This window comes from Macaca mulatta, chromosome 13 (assembly GCF_049350105.2).
Source record: "Macaca mulatta isolate MMU2019108-1 chromosome 13, T2T-MMU8v2.0, whole genome shotgun sequence".
NCBI classification, from domain to species: domain Eukaryota; kingdom Metazoa; phylum Chordata; class Mammalia; order Primates; family Cercopithecidae; genus Macaca; species Macaca mulatta.
Window position 1 is genome coordinate 39,986,837 of NC_133418.1, and position 21,625 is coordinate 40,008,461.

The window sequence follows — 21,625 nt, forward strand, 5'->3', positions numbered from 1 at the left end:
GGCAGGTACGGGATTCTGATGTGGGGAGACAGCTTGTATATTGACTTGTAGGCCAGTATATGGAGTTTGGCTTTTACTTGACTGAAATCTGAAACAATCAGAGTGTTTGATTAGAGGAGTACTATGATCTTCCTTATGTTTTGACCAGATCACTCGGGCTGCTATGGAGATTAGATTGAAGGGGAGCAAGGGCAATAACCCATTAAGAGTTGAAGTGACTTAGACCAAGGTAATAGCAGTAGAAGGGGGAGGAGTTGTTGATTGTACTTTGAAGATAGAGCAATAGGATCTACTGATGGATCTAATATGGTACATATGAGAAAGAGAATAATCAAGGATGACTTCAGTATTTTTGGTCTGATTATCTGTGAGGCATGAAGTTGTCTTTAACTGAGATAGGGTAGATGGAGGGGGAGTGATCGGGAACTCAGTTTTGGACATGTTGAGTTTGAGATACCTGCTAGTTCTCAAAGTGGAGGTGTCAGGTAGGCAGTTGACAATGTGAGTATGGAGTTCAAGGCTTAGATATATGTGGGGGGTGTGTGTCTTTGTGTATGTGGGAGGGGTCACCATATGGATGATATGTATTGCCGTGATATGGGATGACATCACCAAGGGTATGAATTTAGATGAAAAAGAGAAGTCTAAGGAGAGAGAAAGAGAAGAGGGGAAGTCGAACCCCAGAAGCCTAGTGAAAATGAATCTCTCAGTCCTTGGAGCTGTTTTTGGTTGTCATTAAGTGGATGGAGTTATGACAGTTAGGAGGGTATGCTACTGGCGTCTAATGAGTGGAGCCCATGGTTGCTGCTAATTGTCCCACTAGGCACTGGATGACCTCTCATAAGAAAGAATCATCCTGTCCAAAATGTCAATAATGCTGAGACTGATGAGGAAAAGTGAATGGATAGAGAAATATAGGTTGCTGGGTGGGCAGTATTAAAGGCTTACTTAAGATGAGTGATCATTAATTTAAAATGATACCAGTTGACATGTTTTTTTTTCCCCCTAGCCACTTTTTGGCTGCACATGTATAGACTTAGAGTAGGGGGAAAATTGGATATAACCCAGGTTTTGGTTTTGCCAGAGTTTTAAGTTGAAGTGACAGAAAGCCAAGGTTGTTGTGGGAGGGTGATGATCTACCATGGATTTTAAACTGAGGAGTGTGAGCCCATGAGGAGTTGAGAAACAGGAAGTTTCTGGTCATCAGCCAAGTTTGAAAACGGAATCAAAGAGGCCCTTGTTTATAGCTATTTTGGTTTTTCAGAGGCTTGTTTTGCTTCAAGGTTCAAAGCTATGTTTAGTACATTGATGGGAATGCTTCGTATATGTTATTGTCTGGGAATAGCTAACCTATTTGTTTTTCTTTTCCTAAGTTGCCAAGATTGCTTTTGCTTCTCTTGGGCTTTCCAGTCTACGGTTTCTCATGGATCTTGTGCTTTTTCCCCTCAGGGCACCTTTCACAGCCAGCAGGCATTGGAATATGGCACCAAACTCGTTGGAGGAACCACTCCGGGGAAAGGAGGCCAGACGCATCTGGGCTTACCTGTCTTTAATACTGTGAAGGAGGTAATTAGTGGTATCTGAGTTTGGCAAGATAAGAAAATCAAGGGAAGAGCAAGCATTCTTTGGGTAGAGATCTTAATTATGTTTCTTTTGGGAGAGTCACTTGCTGTTTGAAAATTCAGTAACGTAGAGAAATTTGAATTGCCCTCAAAACCTGTGTGTCATTTTTGTTTTTAGATACGCATCAGCTATTAAGGGAGGAAGTACTGTGGCCAGGCTCCTGTTTGGCTTTTTACGTTTCCTTACCTTTCTTCTTCCAGTGTGTTAGTAGTACAAATGTCAGCAACCACCCCTTAATTCTTCCTGAGTGGGGACTATGCAGCAGGCACTGTGCTAGGTAGTTCATTCAAATTGCCCCATTCAGGCCTCACCACAACCCTCAGAAGTAGGTGCTGTTATCATCCTCATTTTAATGGTAAGGATGTTACTAGTGCAAAGAGGTTAGAGATCTAGCCCATGGTCTCACAGCTGATTAGAATGGCTTGGAGTTAAGAGTGGTCCCATGTGAATAAACTAAATTGTAGAGTCAGATTTACAAATCACAGTGTCCTAGATTCTCCTCAAACTGCTGATTTCTTAATAATTACCTTTTAAAATTATTTTTAAGTTAAACTTTAATTATTTGTTACAAAACTGATAGGTACTTTTTGTAAAACTTCAGATGATACAAAAGGTAAGTAAATTATACAGTGTTTCTGACATCTCAGATTTTGCTTCTGTAGGGAGCTAATTTAAGCTCAGTGTGTAGTCTTGCATTCTCTTTTGACTCTTATATGAATAGATACAAAACTGAGAAATTATAGTGTAAATTCTTGGATATTTAATTTTAAAAATCTAGGAAATAAACTTAGTTCTTTGGGATGATGTATTGATCAGCCTTAAATGTATTCTTCCCCTCTTCTTATGCATATTTTTAAGGTATATTTTAAAGCATCACATGTTTTAAAGCACAAATTTAAAGTCCTTCCTGCTGTAAATTCTATTATGGCTGATTTTATAACCTCAAAATATAGAGAGGAGATATTTTTTCACAATTCTTCTAGGTAGACTTTTCTTTTGTCATGAGCCTCTTTTTGCTTTTTTTTTAAAGAAAGTTCTTGTTGCTCAGCAATCCATTTATAATTTATAGTGACACAAGTAGTTGTGACATTTGGAATATTCTATAAGTTTTTTGACAGATATTGTTTTTCACCCATTCTGCTCTTTCAAAGAGCTTTTTGAATGAGTAGGGTTCGTAACTTTCAGCCATATGACTTCCCAGCACAATATTTGCTGTTGTCACAGTCTAGCTTCTGGCAGTATTTGTAGCCTTTAGAGGTAGAAAACTATGTACTGTAGGTACTTTTCAATAAAGTACCTACATCCCCATGATATGACTTTTTTTGGTTCCATACTAGTGTTGATATTTTTTTTGTCTCCCCCTCTATTATCATCTTGAACAGAGTTTTTAAAAATTATTTTTTAATCCCCGGCATCATTTGTGGATGATCTATCAGCATCCTTTGACTCTGTTTACTGTCAAGCTGCTTTCAGGTTTACTGACATGCCATAGAGAGTGAGATGTCATAGAAGCTTTCAATTCACAGTGGCATTCAAATTGGCTGAGAAAGAGCTATGCTTGATTCTGCTCTACTCTGACACTGTAGCGAATTTGAGAATGGGAAGAATGCTATGTCTCTGGGTAGTGTCCTCTTCTTACCCCAAGACATTATTAAAATGATGGTATTGAATTTATTTTACAATGTTTATGATTTAACCAATAATAAAGTGCTTCATTGTTAATGTTTCAGGCCAAAGAACAGACAGGAGCAACGGCTTCTGTCATTTATGTTCCTCCGCCCTTTGCTGCCGCTGCCATTAATGAAGCTGTTGAGGCGGAAATTCCCTTGGTTGTGTGTATCACTGAAGGAATTCCCCAGCAGGACATGGTACGAGTCAAGCACAAACTGCTGCGCCAGGGAAAGACAAGGCTAATTGGGCCCAACTGCCCTGGAGTCATCAATGTGAGTGCAAAAAATAAAAAGAAACCCAGATTAAGCCTCTCACAGGGCTAAACAGCTTTGAGTGAATGCGAGTGTATTTGTGTGTGTGACCTGTGAGTGACTTTTTTTTTTTAACTTTTCTGAAAACTGTGATTTACTTTCAGCCTGGAGAATGTAAAATTGGCATCATGCCTGGCCATATTCACAAAAAAGGAAGGATTGGTGAGTTTGTTTGTTACGTTCTTGTAGATTAAAACATTTGCCTTAAACCCTCAAAACTCACAAATAATTTTTGACTTTACAAATCAAATTTAATTTGACTTGAGTAGAATTTACCAGGGAGTTTTGTAGTCTATCAATTCTGTATCTTGAATATAATGAGTTTATTTGAGAAGCCATTACAATTCTACAGAATCAATGAAGATTTTTTTGGTGGTGGGAGTTTGAAGATTTTTTTCCTGCTGAGCACTCTGTGGATTCTTCCATGTGTTTGCATGTATCAGTAGTTAATTTCATTAACTATTATAACTTAGTTATTGCTAAGGAGTATTCTATTGTATAATTATACCACAGTTTGTTTATTCATTTTCCCATAAATGAACATTTGGGTTGTTTTCATGTTTGAGCCTTACAAACAAAGCTTAGGTCAATATTTGTGTACAGGTCTTTTTGTGGAAACATTTTCATTTCTCTTGGGCAAAATGTGTAGGAATGGAATTGCTAAGCCATGTTCATATGAACATAAGTCAAATATGTTTAACTTTATAAGAAACTGCCAAATAGTTCTGCAAAGTGGCTGTATCATTTTATATTTTCATCATTAATGTAGGAGAGTTCCAGTTGTTCCATATCTTCACAAACATTTGGTATTGTTAGTCTTTTCATTTTTTAGAGACAGAGTTTCACTCTGTTGCCCAGGCTGGAGTGCAACGGCTTGATCTTGGCTCACCCCAACCTCCGCCTCCCAGGTTCAAGTGATTCTCCTGCCTTAGCCTCGCGAGTAGCTGGGATTACAGGCATGCGCCACCATACCCAGCTAATTTTGTATTTTTAGTAGAGACGGGGTTTCTCCATGTTGGTTAGGCTGGCCTCAAACTCCCGATCTCAAGTGATCCACTGGCCTTGGTCTCCCAAAGTGCTGGGATTACAGGCGTGAGCTACGATGCCCGGCCATTAACCTTTTTAAATGTAGCCATTCTACTGGGAGTAAAATGGTATCTCTTGTGGTTTGAGTGTCCCTGATGACTAATGACATAGAGCACCTTTTCATGTGCTTATAAGGCCATTCACATACCTGCTCAATAATTACCTTGTTCTCTTAGATATCACAAACTTTCTTAAAATGTTTTAGGTTTGTAGGCACCTTAGAAAGCAGGGCAGTGATCAGAAAGGCAACTCACATGGCCTATTACAGGAAAATTGTACTGCTACTTGGTTAGTTCTTGAGGAAACAGCCAAAGCAACATTTCAAAGTTGCCACATTAGGCTTGTGTTTAGGCTTTACACCAAACTTTCTCTAAACTATACTGTTTTTCAGTCATGAAAGATGATTGACCGTATTTTTCTCTATCTATAAACCATGGCTACTAATAATAAAGGTAATTATCATAGTGGATGAGTGTCGGCTGTGCAGTTTACAGATTTGGGTTAAAGGTCATGATTTTTGTTTATTACCAATGTCTCTTAGAGCTGTCAGCCCTGCTGCCAGTGGCAGTACTTGATAATTTCACTTACGAGAGAGGTTACAGGGAGCTCCATAGGCCATCTGAGTTCCAGTGGGGCCTGATCCATGTATTACTGGTGGTCTTGTACATACTTGAATATTTGTTATATTCTTGGGTCTGTTTTGAAGGCTGTGGTGTTAAGGTGAGCATGGAAGGAATGCTGTGTGCTGAGTTGCCTTTCTGATCACTGCTCTGCTTTCTAAGGTGCCCATAAACCTAAAAAATGAAAATCAAGAGAAGTTCAGGGATGTCCTTTAGACCTTGCCTTTGCGAATGGTCATAACCCATTGATGAGACAGTTGTCTGGGAGACTGCATTTAATTCCTTTGAAAAGGGACATTAAAAAAAAACAATAATAATAAAATATGTGACACTGTGTCCAGAGTTGGTCCCTTCCAGTGGGTTCTTGGTCTCGCTGACTTCCAGAATGAAGCTGCAGACCTTCGCGGTGAGTTACAGCTCTTAAAGGTGGCACGGACCCAAAGAGTGAGCACCAGCAAGATTTATTGTGAAGAGCGAAAGAGCAAAGCTACCAGAGCATGGAAGGGGACCCGAGCGAGTTGCTGCTGCTGACTCCAGTGGCCAGCTTTTATTCCCTTATTTGTCCCCGCCCATGTCCTGCTGATTGGTCCATTTTACAGAGTGCTGATTGGTCCATTTTACAAACCTCTAGCTACAGAGAGCTGATTGGTGCGTTTTTACAGAGCACTGATTGGTGCATTTTACAAACCTCTAGCTAGTTACAGAGCGCTGAGTGGTGTGTTTTACAATCTTAGCTACAGAGTGCTGATTGGTGCATTTTATAATCCTCTTGTAAGACAGAAAAGTTCTCCAAGTCCCCACTCGACCCAGGAAGTCCAGCTGGCTTCACCTCTCAACACTACAAGATTTTTGAGGGGGTAAGGAGAGAAAGATGGTTATTTGTGCCAGCTATTCTTATTTTGGTACCATTGCTAATAGTCTCAATAACCTCCTTGACTTCAGATCCTTAGGTTGAGAGTTAAGGGAAAGGAAAGAATTTTCAGTCCCTTGGGTATTTCTGAATGGAATATAATGTAATGTAATAGCAGTGTAATAGTGTAATGGATTTCCAGTTTTTGTTAATAACAGCTAATATAATTGCATGTCTGCTAATTGAGTGTTTTTGAAGGAAGTGATTGGATTCCAAATTGATGATATTTAACTGTACCATGTTATTTTTTTCTCTTACGATAGACAGTTACTCTCAACCACATATCACATACTTGACTCTTCTGCCCTCTTTTAAAATTTTAAACTGCCTATATTGAGATAACTATAAATTCATGTGTAGTTATAAGAAATAATGCAGACAGATCACCCTTTATCCAGTTAGCCCAATGGTGAACATCTTGCAAAACTGTAGTATAATTTCATAAACAGAATATTGACATTGATACAGTCAATATAGAGAACTTTTCCATAACCACAAGTATCCTTCATGTTGCGCTTTTCTAGTCACTTGCCTCCTGCTTCCACCCCCTTCTCAATTCCTGACAACCAGTAATCTGATCTCCAATTGTATAATTTTGTCACTTCAAGAATGTTATATAAGTGGAATCATACAGAATGTAGCCTTCTTGGATTGCCTATTTATAGTCAGAATAAGTCTCTAGAGATTCATCCAGCTTGTTGTGTATCAGTGGTTTGTTTCTTTTTATTACTGAGGAGTATTCATGGTATGAATGTACTTTGGTTTGTCTAACCATTCACTTGTTGAAAGACATCTGGGTTGTTTTCAGTTTGGCCTATTACAAGTACAGCTGCTATAAACATTTGTGTACTGGTTTGGGTGTGAACATTGTCTTCATTTCTTTGGAATAAATGTCCAGGAGCATGGTTGCTGGGTTGTATGATACTTGCATGTTAGTTTTTTAAGAAACTGCTAAATTGCTATACAGTGTGGCTGTGCTATTTTCCATTTCTACCAGTAATGTATGAGTGATGCAGTTTTTCTGCAGCCTTGCCAGCATTTGGTGGTGTCACTGTGTTTTTATTTTAGCCATTCTGGTAAGTGTTTAGTGATAGCTCAGTGTAGTTTTAATTTGTATTTGCCTAATGGCTAATGATATTAGTTATCTTTTTATAGATTTTTAAAATAAATTTATTTGTCGTATGTTATCTTTTTCAGTGAAATGCCCCTCCTTGGGTTTTGCCCATGTTCTAATTGGGTTGTTTACTTTTTTATGGTTTATTTTTTAGAGTTCTTTGTATATTCTAGGTACTAATACTTTGCTGGATATGCAGTTTACGTTTTCATATTTATTTAAAAGGGATCTTGTTTATAGCTGCAAAAACTCTTCTTGGGATTTTGATAGGAATACACCATTACATAAGTAGGTAGGCATTACCCGCCTAACCTTCTCAGTGATGAAATGTCTCATAGAGGGGAGGGACCGTGTTGAAGACAGAGGATGTGGATGGGACAAAGGCACTGAGAATAGGGAAAAAGTGATAAATGAGACATATGGGGGGCGGAAGTTGTGGTGGTTGTCATTTGTTATGCATTAGGGTTCAGTAAGTGAATAATCTTAAAACTATTGAAATTAAATTTCACTTAAGAGGGTGGTCTTACTCCATTGATGAGTTTTCAGTTTCAACTCACTTAGTAAACATATATGTGTACCTTTTGTGCCTGGAACTATGCTTTAAGCTGGGAACATAGAGGTTGTGAAGACTCTTACTTATTGACCCCCCACTGAAAATTATAGTCTAGTGAAGAAGGTGTCTGCTACAGAATCCCAAGCACCACTGGGGGTCTCTTACTGAACCAGGTGGTAGGAGAATGTTGTTCTTAATTGGAGAATCAGTGTGTGGTCAGGATATTCAAGTTTCAGGCTGGTTGATCGAGCCTGACTATGAGTTTATTTGCCAAGCCAAAATTATTAGATAAAAATTAAAACTTGAAATTTATCCTTTCCTTTTTTCCTCATGGATGTTTTACAGATGGATCATTCCATTTTACTGTGTCAGCAGTAGGAGGCCATGTTATGTCACAGACTTGAGGGCAGGGCTCAGGCAGCAGGTAGTCTCCTTAGAGATGTTAAGCTGTTGATCAGAGGCACTGTCCTGCCTTCCGAATAAAGAGTTTGTGTTCGTTCCATCACAAGGCAGGCTTTCTGTAACGCAAATATAAATATCTGCTCATTAAAGCTAGGTAGAATCAGTATTTTAGATCAGGTTTTAAGGATTTCTGCTTTTGGTAAAATTTTTGTTTTTTTAAAAGCATTATTATGATTTTAATATAATTCTTAACAGTGCTGAAAGTTAGCATTAGCTAAAAGTGACCTCAAACTTAGTAGTGTTTGCTATAACACTAGAAAAAAATAATTACCTGTAGGTTGCTGTAGGCCATTCAGTGTTCTCTTCATGATCCTCCCTCTGTCCTCAGTATTTGGCATCAGTACCTGCCTTGACCTCAGGAACAAGAAGAGTTGACAAGAAATGAGCCCTCTTGTTACCAGAAAGTACTGGAATTGTACTGCAAGAACTGCTGTTCTTGTTTTCTTAGAAGAAAAAATTCAACCAAGAGATGCACAGCCAGGGTTAAGTAGCAGAGTTTATTAAAGGAAGATAAAGTACATTCAAAGAGAGGAACGGCTGACCGGCTGGCTGACCTCCTGGAAAACAGTAGCGGCAGTGTTTATTTAAAGAGACAGTACACCCTGAGAGTTGATTCCGAACAGGCTGCTCAAAAGAGAGGATGAGCTAGCAGCAGCTAATGCTGAGGGACCCTCTTTATGAGAATATTGCATGATTATTCATGAGGGGGCGTGAGGGGGTATCATTTGCAACCATGTTTAAGCAGTCTCCTTGTGTGCATATGCTCTGTAGTTGGACATGCTAGTATACACTTCGCATATCTCATTAGCATTTAAAATCTCCACCCAGAGATGTGGTTTTTACTATTATAATGAGCAAAAGGCTACTCTAGGGCAAGTTATTGGAGGATTGCACACGCTCGTCAGCAGGGGAAGTCCCTACCATGATTATCTCCAACTAGGGCCTGATAAGACCCCTTCAGGGCCAGTGGATTCCAACCACATGCCAGAAGTAGCCAGTGTAGCCATTGCCTTTTTGCAGACGGTCAGTAGGCAGCGCCTCTAGGACTTTTTCCAGGGCTCCCCTGCTTGCTTGTTTCTGGCCATCTGCCTAACATTCTTACTGTGTCTAATGGTAGCGTTAGGGCTTATAGTGAACCATTCAATGAATGAAGTTGTTTCTACCCCAAAAATACTTATGGTTTCACAGTGGTAGGTAAGACACAACTTCTCCTCGTTATTTCTTAGTAATGAGGTCAGTAGGAAATATAAAAGCATTGAGGAGATTTAGAGAAAGAGATTATATCTCACTTCTCTTTGGGGGTGATCAGGAAAGACCTCAAAGAGAAAGTAGCATTTAATGTGGACCTTGAAGGATGATTAGAAGTTTTGTCACATGGTGGAGGTGAAACACTCCATTTTAAGCAGAACAAATATGAAAAGATAGGAGAGCATGAAATATCAATGAGGAATAACCCAGTTTCACTAGGTAGGGAAATAGTAAGAAACAAGTCTGGAGAGGGAGGCTGGGACTGTGCTGGGCTAGGGAGTTAGAGCAGAGTTCCACATGAAGTGAGCCATCATTGAGGACGTAGTTGTCACTGTCTAGTGAAATGCATCTAAAAGAGCAATCTGACAGTGTTCTGTAGGGTCTGTTTAGCAATGACTAAGTTACGTACACACTGTTCTTTCAACTTGACTGGTTGGTATGGATAACCTGAAGTTATTGTGTGCCCAAATTCCTAGTGAGAAGATGCATGTATGCATAGGGCACACATTCAGTACGCGTTAGTGTACAATAATGGTGACGTAGCACTTTGCTTAAGAATGTAAACATGCTGTATAGAAGTTGAGGTAACTTATAGTTATGTTTTTTGTCTCAGGTTGACAAAAATTCTACTTGCCCTAGTAGGGTGATAATATTGTTAGAAAAGGGTCTTCTGAGTTCTTCAAAGTTGCTCCAAGGAAGGAGTTTAAGGAAAGTAAACCATAGACACCCTGGATTAATTTTTTTGTTTGTCTAAAGTATTACATAGTTTGTGGCTTTGAATACATTACCTTTCTGGAAGCTCAGCCAAGCATAGTAAACTATAAGAGAAGACATCTAGCTGTCATTCCTCCCTGGCCCGCACTGGCTCTCTTCCCTCCACACACACTTAATCCTGATGTGAAATTGAGTGCTTTCATACAGGTCCATTTATAAAAGACATTAGGTGGGAGACTTGGTTCCAGAGGGATCTTGACCTTATTCCCCAGTTTTCTTTATATTGACTTGAAAGCCTATATATTGGTTGAAAATTATTGGGAAAATAGTTGTGGAGAAGATAGGTAGTATTTGAAAATGTGACTAATAGTTTGGGTACTGTATTAGTCTGTTTTACATTGCTACAGAGGAATATCTGAGCCTGGGTAATTTATAAAGAAAAGAGGTTTGTTTGGCTAATGATTCTGCAGGCTGTACATGAATGGCACTAGCATCTGTTCAGCTTCTGGTGAGGCCTCAGGAATCTTTTACTCATGGTGGAAGGTGAAGGGGGAGTACGCATGTCACAGAGTGAGAGAGGGAATGAGAGAGGCCAGGATCTTTTAAAGAACCAGCTCTCATGTAAAGGAACAGAGTGAGAACTCACTCATTACCATGGGAAGGGCACTAAGCCATTCATGAAGGATCTGTCCCCATGACCCAAACACCTCCCACCGGGCCCCACCTCCAACATTGGGCTTCACATTTCAGCCTGAGATTTGGAGGGGACAGATACCCAGACTACATCATGTAATATAAGTCTAATCTATTACATTCTGCCACTGTAGGTATGATTGTACCTACCAAATTTATATTGATATTATCCTCTTCATAAAGATTCTCAGAAGAGATAATTTAAGTCTTTCTTGCATTGTTTTTATAGTCATAACCTTAACTAATAATATACTTTCTCCTATGTCTACATTTAAAAACCTCCCTGCTTTAATTTAAGCTTTTCCTTTTCATTTCATCATTTGAAGATACTATTGATTTTGATGGCAAATCATCGAATGAATTTTATAGCTATGTTAGTCACTCAAAGTGTTCGGTAATTTAGTTTACCATATTTTAGTCTAACATAGAAACACAATCTAATATTTTTGAATTCTCTTTCATTAAGGCATTGTGTCCAGATCTGGCACCCTGACTTATGAAGCAGTTCACCAGACAACGGAAGTTGGATTGGGGCAGTCTTTGTGCGTTGGTGAGGGATTTTTTGCTAAAATCATTTTATTGGAGTGTAGTGTCTTCATTGGATGAGTATAATAATTATTGATTTTATTATTTGCAAAATATTTTGATACTCTTATAAAAAGGATGTTATGATCTCAAATTTAATTTGCTTAAGTATAAAGTCGTTCTGTAGTTTTTCAAGATTCATGGTCCAAGATTTCATTTCTAGGTTGAAGAACTAACTCTTGGGACATGTGGCTCCTGGAGCACCTTGGGTGCCTGAAAACATCACTTCATTTGATTGCTCTGAAAAAGTGGTTCTTTATATTAGGACTTTTGCTGTCATTGCCATTATGTTCATCAGTGCTTCACAGTTACTGAATTCTTTGCCAATTAGTGTCTCATTCTTAAGGCAAGCCTCTCAGGTGCCTCTGAGCTGGAAAATTGTACTGTTAGAGCCTTATTGGTGAGAAAGTCAAGGTTGAGGAAGGTTCAGTTACTCAGAACTTCTCTTTTTATCACACTATACTGCCTCCCATTTGAAAAAATACAAATTACAAGTTTTTACATTTTAAAATAATTGCATTATTTGTTGCCAAAAGCCAAGGCAAATTCCTCGTTTTCATATTAGTAAATATTCCTTCAAGTTCTTAGAATACCTCTTAACCTTCTAGAAGTATCTTTACCAAAAAATAACATATAGCTCTGGAGTGTTTTTATTAAGATCCAAATTCATAAATTAAATATTGAAAACATTAATTGAGTATTTCTACATGCAAAGCACAATCATAAGTGGAAGATACTTTAGTGTGACAGAGAATAAGAAAAGGTTTGAAACAGGCCTACTGATTCCTTCTTTTCCAGCTTTAGTTTTGATTTGTAAATGGAGGATAATAATGCCTGTCTCACAGAGAAGTTGAGAAAATTAGGAAATGACAGATCTAATGTGTGCCAAAGCATAGGACTTGACACACGTTTGGCACTTAATAAATGCCGGTTCTCTTCTTCCACTCCATTTTTCAGAGATGCAGTGAAAAGTAAGAAATCAATCCTGCCCTCAGTAAGTTTATAATTTAAAAATAAAAAGTGGCAGCCTCTCTGTAGGGAACATTTACTTTAACCCTGTCTAAGAACTCGTTCTTAAATGTGGTGTGTAGTACGGCTCTGATATGCAGGCTCTGTCATCACCGCTCTGGATCCAGAAGAGGAGGGATCAGGGCAGTCACTATCACTCACTGGCACTTGTGTCTTAAAACTTCTGGGCAGTTTATCTGCAGCATACTTCATCAAATAGTTTCTTTGCTCAAAGAAATTTGTTAAATGTTTATTCTTTCCTCTGGTGTAACATCAGCATGCAACACAGATACACATTTTCTTAAAATGTTCATTTCTAAGGAGTTATCTGGGAATAATTTTGTGAGACAGAAGAGGCTTGATAAAGGAGCTAAAGCAAAAAGAGGGTTGTCTTCGTTACAGCCCTAGAATATTCCTAGAATATCAGGAACCAACCACCATTTAGCATTTATACAATATTACCAACAGAAATAAATGTAGCATTTTGTGGTTTTTAAAATATTAAATGCAAGAGTAATGATACTTTAAAAATATTAGGGAGAAGGGTAAGAAAAATGACAAACTAGTTAAAAACATTTATTGACCTAAATTCCAAGGTTCACTCTTAAATTTCCAGCTATTGATATTTTTCAACTTTTTCAGGCATTGGAGGTGATCCTTTTAATGGAACAGATTTTATTGACTGCCTCGAAATCTTTTTGAATGATTCTGCCACAGAAGGCATCATATTGATTGGTGAAATTGGTGGTAATGCAGAAGAGAATGCTGCAGAATTTTTGAAGCAACATAATTCAGTAAGTTTGGGTTTGGAAAAATATAGCTCTTTGCTCTTAATATCAGAGGCTTGTTTCAGAAGTTATTTTTATTTTTTCAAAGGTGAACTTTTTGAGAAAACATGAAAGACAAAACTTTTCTGAGCAGGGACTTCTATACCGGACACTCAGACAATTCTGTATTATTTCTGGGTGATTCTCTACTTCCCTGTTCTGAACTCTCCTCCCCAGGCATCATCCCACACTTTGTGGTAGGTAAGTTGTTCTTCTGCTGAACAGATACATTCAGGCCATCAGCCCGAGAGCCCCTACTTGACCTGCAGACTTGGTTTTTGCCTGTGACTGGTATTCTTTCTCCCGATCTCAGAGGGAAATAAGTGTTGTTTTCTCTTTTTCAAGGCTGACCTAAAGATCCTACCCCTCCTGCCTTTTTTTCAGGATCTGGCGTCCCTCTAGTTTTAGACTTCCCTTGTGGAATGGCACTTCCCTTCAGAGATCAAGTAGAAAAGCTTTACTGTCTATGTCCTGGGGAGGCTTTCCTTGTTGCCTTTTGCTTAGAATTAAATGTAAAGGAGTAGGGTTGAGTTGTGTCATCATTTCCTTTAGCTTGAGGGAATTAAGCCCTATTCCTGTGGTGAAAGGAGAGATGGGGGTGCAGTAGTGACTAAAGCAGTTTGGTGGCCACCAGCCCCCACCTCAGTGAATTTGTGCTGTGGCCATTGTTGTGTCAGAGAACTGTGGGAAAAAATCAAGCCATTGATTTTCAGAATTTATCTTACACTGAGGAATGAGGGAAAAATTCTCTTCAGGAGACCAGGCAAGAGAGTGGAGATAACTTTCTCTCTATGCTTATGAAAAAAATCCACTAGTGAATGAATTAAATGCCACGTAAAACTAATACTAGAGAGTTAAAGGAACCAATAATATCATGTACAGGGTGGTTTACCCAAAACAAGGCATATTTATTTGTGTTTTAAGGAATTTTCAAGGGCTATTTTGAATATACTTGATTTTCTTTGGTGGTGATTTTAAGCCCTAACTCCCATATTAGATATGACTCAACTTTACCCTCACTCTCTCAATCTCTTTCCTTACTTTTCTTTCATTCTTGAATCCTCAGCAGTCGGGCTCCTATCTGTCACTTAGAAGCTATATGACCTTGGGAATGCTTCTTAATCTCTCGTTGCCTCAGTTTCCTTATTGGAAAAATGAGGATATAGTAGTGCCTGCCTCCTAGAGTTACTGTAAGGACTGTAAGGTTTAAATGACTTAGTAATGTATAGCAAAGTAGTGCCCGGCACTCAGTAAGCACTCTTACTGAGCCGTTTGCTGCTGTGGAATCTTCTTACTCTCCTGACATTGTGTTTGCAGAGGTCACCAGTGGCCTTGATTCATTCGTCACCCTCTCCATACTCTTAGTTTCTTTCTGGTTTTCCTCTTCTTTTTCATTCCCTGGATCTATTTTCTGTGCTTATTTCTATGGCAGAAACCTGAGAACTAACTTTGATTTCTCTCTTCTCCTGTTTCTACTCAGTTACCAAGATCTGTCTCTGAGACATCAGAGGTTTGTCTAGATTCAGAGCCTTGTCTATGTTTAGTTCATCTACTTTGGTTTGGGTCCTCATCCCATCTCATCTGGACCATCTCAATGATTTCCTTCATGATCTCTCATATTTTCTCCAACCACCCCCCTTTACTCTTAGACCATTCTGCTTATGGCCACGCAAATTATCTGCTCTTCTGAAACATGGGTATTGGTGCTGTTTGTCCTTGGTTCACATCAGACAGTGTTTCCCATGTAATGTTTCCCATTACATGTCAGCTAAAGGGCAGATTTAGCATGGTGTTCCAGTCCTTCACATACCATCGAAACTTTCCCTTTTAGATCAGTTTTCCATCTGACATGCCAGTTTTCATTCTCACTTGCCTTTGCTTGTTCCTTCTGCAAGGCATGCTTAATATCTGACTTTCACTCTAGACTGTGTTATGGACTGCAGGGAACTGTTAATCTCAGTGCCCGGCCCAGTCCCCTGGCACAGTAGGCACCAATACAGGTCAAATAAATGGAGGAGTAGATTGTTAAGGATTGGAGTAAAATTTCTTGTGTTCAGAAAGTTGTATAGTTTGAAATTTAAGTAAAAACTTCTTTAAAAAAAAAAAAAAGGCTTGGGTTAATACAGCATTATGCTGTGTTAAATTGAATTTAAAATGTATTTGGGCCCAATTCTGAATCTCTTGAATAGCTTGGTATTTAGTGGGGAAAATGAAACATAGACATTTTGTTTCATTTGGCAGCATATTTCCTATTCCTGGTTAGTTCTTATGGAATTAATTTTTATTGAGAACCTAATGTGTACAAGATTCTAGGTTAAACAGTTCAGATGAGGCATTATATAAAATGCCTAGTGTAATACTTGGTGTAAACACTCGATAAACATGATCTGCTGCTGCCTTTCTTGTTATCATTACAATGGTAATAATTATTAGCAAAAGTTCTGGTGTTTAACTTTTATCCTGATGCTTTGGCAAGATGTTTTTGTTCTCTCTTTATGAATGAGAAAACTGGTACAGGAAGATTAGTAACTTGCCAATGGTAGGTATACAGCAAACGAACCAGGGGTGAGATTCATACCCAGGTTTGCCTGACTTCTTCATTTCACCATGGAAGGATGAGGAGTCAGATTGAAGGAGTTAAGAACAAAGAGTCATCAGTCCTGGGCATAGGCTCAGACTATACTGATAGCATTCTAACTGGCCTTACTGTTTTTAGACATACCTCTCATCATTTCTGTGTCCTATTTTCAGACTACACTTCCCCATAGTCTTTTAGTTGTAGTTCTCTCCACTTAAAAAACAGAAAACAAAGAAGCCTCCAATGGCTCTTTGTTAATGGGACAGATGCAGATTTGTTTGACATTCTAGGCTCAACAAAATCTTGATCCTTTCTAGTGCAACAATATTCTCACTTTTTAATGCCACTCAAACATGAGATTCTCATATTCTATGTAGATCTTACGAGTGAATGAATAAATAATCTGTGGAGTCTTTTTTTTTTTAAATTCTATACCATAGGTACTACAGTAGGTGCCAGGCATACCGAAGTTAGTGAAAATATAACCTCTGTGTTCAGGGAATTCATAGTTTAGTAGAAGAACACATGGGGAATAGGTTATAGCCAGTGTGCTGAATTTAATAGTAGAAAGGTGTAAAAGGCACAGCAGGGTCATTGACGAGATGATCAAATACGAGGGCATTTGTTGGGAGGGTGGGAGAGAGAGACAGAAAAGGCTTATGGGGGAAGAGGAAGCTAGAGTCACGTCTTAAAAGTTAAGTGGGAGTTTACCAAGTATCCAAGGAGGGTGGAGAACATTCTTAGCAAAGGCACAGAGCTAGAGCATTCTGTGCCTTTGTAAGATAAGGAGGAAGGGAGGAAAGGTGGCAGATGAGGCAGGAGTAAGCAGTGTCTGCCCACGTAGCTCCTTGCGTGCTGGCATCTTAGTGGGAATCGGGGCAGTCAGTGGAATCAGAGTAGCAGTCATTCACTGCCATGTACTACTCACAGTGCAAAGAAAAAAAAAGCCAGTTTCACTTATGAATGTCCTTGATGAAGCAATACAAATTATTAATTTTATTAAATTATGACGCTGGAGTCAGTATTTTGTGATAAAATGGGAAGTAAAGCACTTTCACAGTTGAGTTGTGAGCTGAACTAGCTGTCCTTTTCGTTGGATACAAATTTTACATGAAAGAATGACTGGCAGACAAACTGGTTATTCAGACAGATCTCTTCCCAAAAATGAACAAAGTAAACCTGCTGTGTCAAGGAAAACAGTTGATAGTATTTGTTGCTGCTAATAACATTTGAACTTTCAAGTGAATATTTAAAATTTCGGAAAACTTGCATCTGTAACTGTGATCTTGACAACTTCCTCCTACCTAGAGGCTTTTCTAATGAGCTTGGTGGTGATACTGATAACTGATTTGTGGTTATTAAATGATGAAATGTGTCAGCATTTGGAAGATCTGCGTAACTCAGTGAACCCATATTTCCTAACTGAGGAATGCATGTTACAAAATCATTGTGGTTAAAAGATCACTCAAAGTGCAAGACAGATTAATGAGTTTTAAATTAACAAGGGACAGAAAGTTCACTGATATGGTTTCAGATTCCAACATTGCACCTAACCTTTAAGAAATTACCACTGAGAGATTTGGGTAGTGTCAAAGAAGACACTACCCAATTATCTGTAAGGCAGTCAATTAAAATACTTCTCCCTTTTCCAATTACATATCTGTGTGAGGCTGGATTTTCCTTTTATACTTCAGCTTAAATAACGTATTGCAACAGATTGAATGTGAAAGCATTTATCAGAATCCATTTGTCTTTTATTAAGTTAAACATTCAAGAGTTGAAAATATAAGTGGTAAAATAATGCAACTCTTATCACTAGAATGGTTTTTAAAGTGTTAAAATGTTATTTTTAAGTGAATTAACAAATATTTATAAAATTTGTTTTAACTTCTAATATACTAAATATCATTAGATATAATACATATCCACAAAAAGTCTTTGAGATCCTCAGTAATTCTCGTAAGTATAAGGGATCCCTAGACCAAATGATTTGAGAACTGCTGGTCTAGGGGAAGATGATGGTACCTAAGTGAAGTCTCTCAGGTTCTACTTGTGCTCAAGTTCTGCCTTCTCCAGGCCTCTCTGTTTTACCTGGTTCCTTATTATCTCTGGACTTCTGTTATGAACATGATATTACCATTAATTGTGAAACGTAATCATTTATTCATATATTAGTTTATGGTATCTTTTTTTTTTTTTTTTTTCAAGACAGAGTCTTGCTCTGTCACTAGGCTGGAGTGTGGTGGCATGACCTTGGTTCATTGTAACCTCCGCCTCCCGGGTTCAAGCGATTCTCCTGCCTCAGCCTCCCGAATAGCTGGGACTACAGCTCGAGCCACCATGCCCAGCTAATTTCTATATTTTTAGTAGAGATGGGGTTTCACCATGTTGGCCAGGATGGTCTCGATCTCTTGACCTCATGATCTGCCCGCCTTGGCCTCCCAAAGTGCTGGGATTACAGGCCTGAGCCACCATGCCTGGCCTTTGGTATCTCTTAATGGATTGAGGTATATACATATTTTATATTATGTCTTCAACTACTTTGCAAGTCTAGAGTACGGAAATTTTTATATTTTCTTTGTATGGGTTTTTTTTTTTTTTTTTTTTAAACCTCAGAATCTAGTACATAGAGATTATACATTAGAATGGATTTTTGCTGAATAAAACTAATTCTGATCTTCCCTCTTAGACATAGAATTCCAGAGTAGAAAGGGCTTTTGGGCATCAATCTAGTTTGGCCATTTCATTTCATAGATGAGGCAGCAGAAGTCTGGTTCTCAAGAAACCTTGTCCAAGGTCATGCAGCTTTTGTCACTAGGAAATTAAGTCCTAGGTCCTTTCCAGTGTACTTCCCACCTCATCTTTTTCTTTTAGCACATTTATTAAGGGTGAACTAATAATGAATTAACATAATATTAGGTTGAAGTAAAGCAACCCAGTCTTGTGTCTTAAATTATTATTATCACAAATCATATAACATATTTTCCAGTATGCTCTTTTACTTTTCAAATGAAAGAGTCACATGTGTATTTGTGAAGTGGGAATTTTATAGTGAACAGATACGAACATTGGCACAGTGTTGTATTCCTGAGTTTGTATGGAAAGTTAACTCAAAGGAGAATGCAGTGGTTTCTATCATGGTTTAGTATTTGTGTTGGTTTTCCTAGGATGAATGGTGGGCTTTCCCCTGCCCAAGTCATTTACCATTTATCAGCAGAGTCAAGACTTTGAGGTCCAGTTTTGATTGACTTCTTCATTAGAGCATTTAAAATATTACTTTCTTTCCAGGGTCCAAATTCCAAGCCTGTAGTGTCCTTCATTGCTGGTTTAACTGCTCCTCCTGGGAGGAGAATGGGTCATGCCGGGGCAATTATTGCTGGAGGAAAAGGTGGAGCTAAAGAGAAGATCTCTGCTCTTCAGAGTGCAGGAGTTGTGGTCAGTATGTCTCCTGCACAGCTGGGAACCACGATCTACAAGGTGAGCTCCAACAGTGGCCCACGTGCTCTGAGGCTGCAGGCTTTCTGTGTGTGTGGCCATACTGGGTACCTGGAAATCATGGCCTTTGCTTCTGGGACTTAATTGGTTTTCTGATGTGCAGCTTAGTAGTTTTGATCAACTCTATTGATGTCCTAGTGCCCTAATTAGGCATGACCAGGAATAATGTTCTTATTTTAAAGCTTTCTTCTTTAAACATTGGGATTTGTATTTTTATAAGTGGCAAAATACAACATACAAAAAAAGCATCTTGAAGATCATATGTGTCATGATTTCCATTTTGAGGGTTTGGAAGGTAGCTGTGCAGATAACTGCTTTTTGTTTTGTTACTTGTTTTTTTCTTTGGGATGTAGCCACCCTGACCCCATGGGTTTCTGTTTTTAGGGAGAGGAGGTTGGAGGCTGAGTAACAAGAAATGGAAATTGGATGAAGGAGTTGGGGTGGAGGGAGATCTAAAGAGGGTGAGGAGGTTGGCCCTGGCTATGTTGTAATACCATTGTTACTTAAAGGTTGAAGGAGTGACTTCTTAACTGTTTTTTTTTTTTAATTTTCCTTTTTTAATAGGACATTCTGGGTTAAAATATTCTAAGTAATTTGATGTCTTTTATAATCTCTTTGTACTGATTTTCAGCTTGTCTCTTTGAGTGGTCATTTAAGGCTGTTTCTCCCTCATTATTTTTATGATGGTATACCCCCGCCACAAAAAACAAAACAAAAAAAATCTCCTCTTAAGCATGCTGAAAATAGATACCTGTTGGTTTCCTAGAAGGGAACAGCATTCAGAGAAAATTTCAAAATCCTGATTTGGTGGTCTTCTTTGCCCTTGTCTTAGGGATGAATAAAGTGGACTCCTTGTTTTATTGAATCTTTGCATGATCCTGCTTTTGGAATAGAACACTATGTGCCAAAGTGTTTGAAATAAATCTAGGTGCTTAGTGAGTGTGAGAAAGAATTTTATTTGAAGGTGGGGGTAAAGAGAAAAGCCAATGCTTAAATTCACATTGGAGATGTGTGTTACCATTTTCTTCCAGTAAGTGGCAGCAGGTATCTACACATTTTATCCTAATTGTTAAAATCTAGAAAAATAGGATTTTTGGTATTGTTTCCTTAAACACTACTTTGCTTAAGGTATTTGTTTGTTTCAGGTATTTCTAAGGTTCTTGACATTTTGTTCAAATCCTAACAATCTGTCTTTAGCTTTATTCTCTGAGAAACTGAGCAAACCTGTTTCCATTGCCTTATTAGAAGGGCTGGATGTAGTTCATGTATATAGCACTACAGTTTGGATAAGCACAATGAAGTTTCTCAGATCCTAAAATTATTGTTATTATACTGCTGTGAAAAAATACATATTATTCAAAACCTCCCTCTCTGCTTCTAGATTTAGGAAATATAAAGTTGAAGCTCTGCGTCTTGTTTCATGAAATTCAAGCTGACACAGACTCATTTTGAAAGCTGTTGTTCTGTGTTCAAACACCCTCATCCTGGTACATTTTTCTTCTGTAATTTGGTTGTTCAAAGGATCCTAAAGATAATAGGTTTCAAAATCATTTTGACCATAAATGTAATTTGGATCTTTTATCTTTATTCATTCCATCTCTCTTCTCTCTCTCTTCTGTTTCTGAAGGAATTTGAAAAGAGGAAGATGCTATGAAAGAAAAAAAAATTCCTAAAACTGTGGAATGAATCACTTAGACATGTGACCCTGCAGCAGTTTGCTTCTGTTGTCCACTGATTATCAGCCTATGTGCCTGACACTGGTCTTGCAGTACAACTGGACGCCAAAACAAGGTGGAGGATGTCCTGAATGAAGATGTTTTCACCTCACTGTATAACAGAGACAGCCAATAAATCTACAATTTGATTTCAGTATGGTTTGGGAGACTTCTTATTGTTCCAGTGTGAAGGATGAAAAGAGTGGGAGAAATGGAGGTGTATTTATGTGTGTGTATGTTTTAATGGGTTCTGATTGTTTGTTTGTTTGTTTTTGGAAACAGAGTCTCTCTCTGTCACCCAGGCTGGAGTACAGTAGTGTGATCTTGGCTCACTGCAACCTCTGCTTCCCAGGGTTCAAGCAGTTTTCTCTGCCTCAGCTTCCCGAGTAGCTGGAATTACAGGCGCCTGCTG

The 21,625-nt window shown here is 38.5% G+C and overlaps 1 protein-coding gene and 1 long non-coding RNA gene across 2 annotated transcripts in view; one reads left to right on the top strand and one right to left on the bottom strand.

The window, feature by feature from the left end:
* Positions 1 to 21,367, top strand: part of SUCLG1 (succinate-CoA ligase GDP/ADP-forming subunit alpha) — a 36,208-nt gene extending 14,841 nt beyond the window's left edge. Inside the window, exons 3-9 of the mRNA XM_015112752.2 lie at positions 1,450 to 1,566; positions 3,354 to 3,566; positions 3,710 to 3,767; positions 11,472 to 11,555; positions 13,241 to 13,392; positions 19,292 to 19,480; positions 21,126 to 21,367. Of these exons, the coding sequence (XP_014968238.1) occupies positions 1,450 to 1,566; positions 3,354 to 3,566; positions 3,710 to 3,767; positions 11,472 to 11,555; positions 13,241 to 13,392; positions 19,292 to 19,480; positions 21,126 to 21,152 (840 nt within the window). The 3' untranslated portion in view covers positions 21,153 to 21,367. The remainder of the gene's footprint in view (positions 1 to 1,449; positions 1,567 to 3,353; positions 3,567 to 3,709; positions 3,768 to 11,471; positions 11,556 to 13,240; positions 13,393 to 19,291; positions 19,481 to 21,125) is intronic.
* Positions 5,758 to 8,760, bottom strand: LOC114671918 (uncharacterized). The gene is made up of 2 exons (XR_003722084.2): positions 8,622 to 8,760; positions 5,758 to 8,406 (listed from the first exon to the last, which is right to left on the bottom strand). It is a non-coding gene; the product is annotated as an uncharacterized LOC114671918 (long non-coding RNA).
* Positions 21,368 to 21,625: the final 258 nt, after the last annotated feature.